The following is a 3,482-nucleotide window of genomic DNA, read 5'->3' on the forward strand; positions in this document are numbered from 1 at the left end:
ACATCAACATGAATCTGCCACAGATATATACATGTTCCCCATCCTGAACCCCCCTCCCACCTCCCTCCCCATACCATCCCTCTGGGTCGTCCCAGTGCACCAGCCCCAAGCATCCAGTATCATACATCGAACCTGGACTGGTGATTCATTTCATATGATATTATACATGTTTCAATGCCATTTTCCCAAATCATCCCACCCTCTCCCTCTCTCACAGAGTCCAAAAGACTGTTCTATACGTCTGTGTCTCTTTTGCTATCTTTCATACAGGGTTATCATTACCATCTTTCTAAATTCCATATATATGCATTAGTATACTGTATTGATGTTTTCCTTTCTGGCTTACTTCACTCTGTATAATAGGTTCCAGTTTCATCCACCTCATTAGAACTGATTCAAATGTATTCTTTTTAATGGCTGAGTAATACTCCATTGTGTACATGTACCACTGCTTTCTTATCCATTCATCTGCTGATGGACATCTAGGTTGCTTCCATAACCTGGCTATTATAAACAGTGTTGGGATGAACATTGGGGTACACGTGCCTCTTTCAATTCTGGTTTCCTCAGTGTGTATGCCCAGCAGTGGGATTGCTGGGCCATAAGGCAGTTCTATTTCCAGTTTTTATAAGGAATCTCCACACTGTGCTCCATAGTGGCTGGACTAGTTTGCATTCCCACCAATGGTGTAAGAGGGTTCCCTTTTCTCCACACCCTCTCCAGCATTTATTGCTTGTAGACTTTTGGATCGCAGCCATTCTGACTGGTGTGAAATGGTATCTCATTGTGGTTTTGATTTGCATTTCTCTGATAAGGAGTGATGTTGAGCATCTTTTCATGTGTTTGTTAGCCATCTGTATGTCTTCTTTGGAGAAATGTCTATTTAGTTCCTTGGCCCATTTTTTGATTGGGTCATTGATTTTTCTGGAATTGAGCTGCAGGAGTTGCTTGTATATTTTTGAGATTAGTTGTTTGTCAGTTGCTTTATTTGCTATTATTTTCTCCCATTCTGAAGTCTGTCTTTGCACCTTGCTTAGAGTTTCCTTTGTTGTGCAGAAGCTTTTAAGTTTAATTATGTCCCATTTGTTGATTTTTGCTTTTATTTCCAATATTCTGGGAAAAGGGTCATAGAGGATACATTTTATTAAATTAAAGAGTATTATTTTGATTTATTTCATTTTGTTTTATTTAAATAAGCTACATAGTTCAACAGATAGGGCTTGGATTTTAGTAATAAATGTGACCACAGACTACACCGATTTATAATCTTATTTCATAAATGCGTGATTTGATTAAACAAATCATGCTTGGATTTTCCCCCAAAAAGCTACATATGATCTACCCTGAGTTTCTAATAAAGCAGTCATTCATCAAAGACATACAATCTAAAAGCAAAAATATTTCCAATTCAATATAATTTCCACTCAGTGTATTCCCATCCCACTTAAGAAAAAAACAACCTGTCGTATCAACACACCATGCCGAAAGAACAAAAGGAAATTAGTATCCATATAGATCAATAAAATAGACACTGTTCCTTTTTCTCAGAATATCCTTCACTTCATTGCTTGTCCCAGGCTCTGTGATCAGACTTGATAGTCCATCCAGTAAAGAGAGTCCTCGAGATTAACCTCCTTGCAGAACCCTGTGAGCACTGAGTTCTTCCTTCCAGGTCCAGTTCCACACTGTTGTTCCCCACATTGGAAGGGTTGGCATGTCTACCGGTGTTCCATGTTCCCCGTGCCATGTGATGCTGTCCTCCTCCACCTCTTTCACTGGGTGGGGTGTACCTGACAACAGATCATACATAGACGGCCTTTAGCAGAAATGGCTTTGAAGAAGCCTCTCCCAGAAAATACCCAGCAGCTCAAGAGTCCAGGCACAGGTTCTTACCGACAAAGGAGCTGAAACCAGCCAAGATGCTTCCTCAGTAGAAGCAGACCGTGTGCAGAAAGCTCCGTCCTGTTTTCTCCTTCGCTGCCTGGAGCAGCTCGGCCAGACGACTTTGCGTGTCATCTGCCTGCTGGAGACCCTGGCAGAGCTCACAGATGATCGAGGCTCCAAGGCTGGCTGCCTCCAGGGTGTCGTCTATGTCCACGTTGACGACTGGCACAGGCTGCCAGGTCTCCTGATCCCTGGCACACAGGTCGGCTACCACCCGGTTATAGGCCCTCTGCCCACAGGTGAAGATGACGTCAAAGGGATCTGGGCACTCTTGAAACCTTTCTGGGCCAGGCTTGATTCTCTCATTTCTTTTCAGGATGTGTAAGACTCCATTTCTTTTGTAGCGCTTTTGGTCTTTAGAGGAGAGGTCGCTGTGCATCTTCTTGTAGGACGTGGAGAAGTCGTACAGCACACGTGGCCTGTGTGCCCCTCCTGGGAGCCTCACGTGGGATCCGGCTCCAAAAGACCTGACATGGAACCCATTCTTGCTGAGGACGCGGTGGGCTTCCATGCTCCTGTTGACATTGCTCATGCAGACCACAGCCACCCTGAGTGGGGAGGAGGGCATGGCGGCAGCCTCCTGGGACTCCAGCTGGACAGGAGGACTTCAGGGTCTGAGAGGGACTCTGAAGGCCAGGGAGATGACCAGCTGGGTCCAGTTGTAATGAGCATTTGAATCAGAGAGAAGGCCTTTATATGGAGGTATGGGCCCAATGTGGGCGGAGACCTCTTGACTGGTGATTGGCTTAACTCTTGAGTGATTGGATTTAGACAGTGGACCCAATGGGGTGACCAGAACAACTCGGTGATCCAATCGCCTGATTCAACTGCCAGTAGGTGTCCATCCTGCTCCCTTGCCACCCTGGAGGCCTTTGCCAGGTACAGTTAACCCTGTATGTGCCTGTGTGTATGAGGCTGAGATTGGCAATTCAATCACCTGAATATCTGCTCTCCACCCTGGCCTCCTCCCATGTGGGAGTGTTTTATAGTCTCTGCTTCGTCCTCTGGGTCACATTTGCAAGAGGCTACTAAGCATATTAGACTTATCCAGACTACTTTCAAGTTTGTCATCAGTCTCTCTAGTGACCTGAGAACATGCATGTGGAAAGTATGTTTGAAGTTTTCAAACTTACAGTTAATTCATTATACATAGAATTGCAACCGTTTTTTCATATTTATTTCCCTCAGTTGATAATCTAGAATTGTAATTTTGTTAAATTACAGCAGAAACACATAATTTTGCCCATAAATAATAACAAGATTCACCAGTGTACAAAACAACTGTTTGGAAAACATCCCTCCTGTTAGTGTTACAGGAGTTTCAAAACACGCACATCCTCCATTTGATTTTCTTGAGTTCATGATGTTCCTTCAGGGCCTAGAGCCACCTCCATGGCTTTCCCATGTTTTCAAGTATAGCTCTGTCCACTCTATACTGAAATACAGTAATTTTCATTCCATTTCTTTTGTCAATTTACAGAGTTGACATAGCAAGGATATAGACCTAAAAATTATGAACCATACACCAAACAATAAGG

The 3,482-nt window shown here is 43.7% G+C and overlaps 1 protein-coding gene across 1 annotated transcript; it reads right to left on the bottom strand.

Annotated features, from left to right (window-relative positions):
- Window positions 1–1,927: 1,927 nt before the first annotated feature.
- Window positions 1,928–2,512, bottom strand: LOC139187172 (RNA polymerase II subunit A C-terminal domain phosphatase SSU72 like protein 3-like). The gene has a single exon (XM_070803181.1). It carries the CDS (start codon window positions 2,510–2,512, stop codon window positions 1,928–1,930), a length of 585 nt encoding a protein of 194 aa, XP_070659282.1.
- Between the last annotated feature and the right edge of the window lie 970 nt (window positions 2,513–3,482).

This window comes from Bos indicus, chromosome 15 (genome assembly GCF_029378745.1).
Source record: "Bos indicus isolate NIAB-ARS_2022 breed Sahiwal x Tharparkar chromosome 15, NIAB-ARS_B.indTharparkar_mat_pri_1.0, whole genome shotgun sequence".
Taxonomy (NCBI): domain Eukaryota; kingdom Metazoa; phylum Chordata; class Mammalia; order Artiodactyla; family Bovidae; genus Bos; species Bos indicus.

Bases quoted from the DNA above. Each gene is read 5' to 3' on its own strand.
- LOC139187172 (XM_070803181.1), bottom strand. From the start codon at position 2,512: ATGCCCTCCTCCCCACTCAGGGTGGCTGTGGTCTGCATGAGCAATGTC.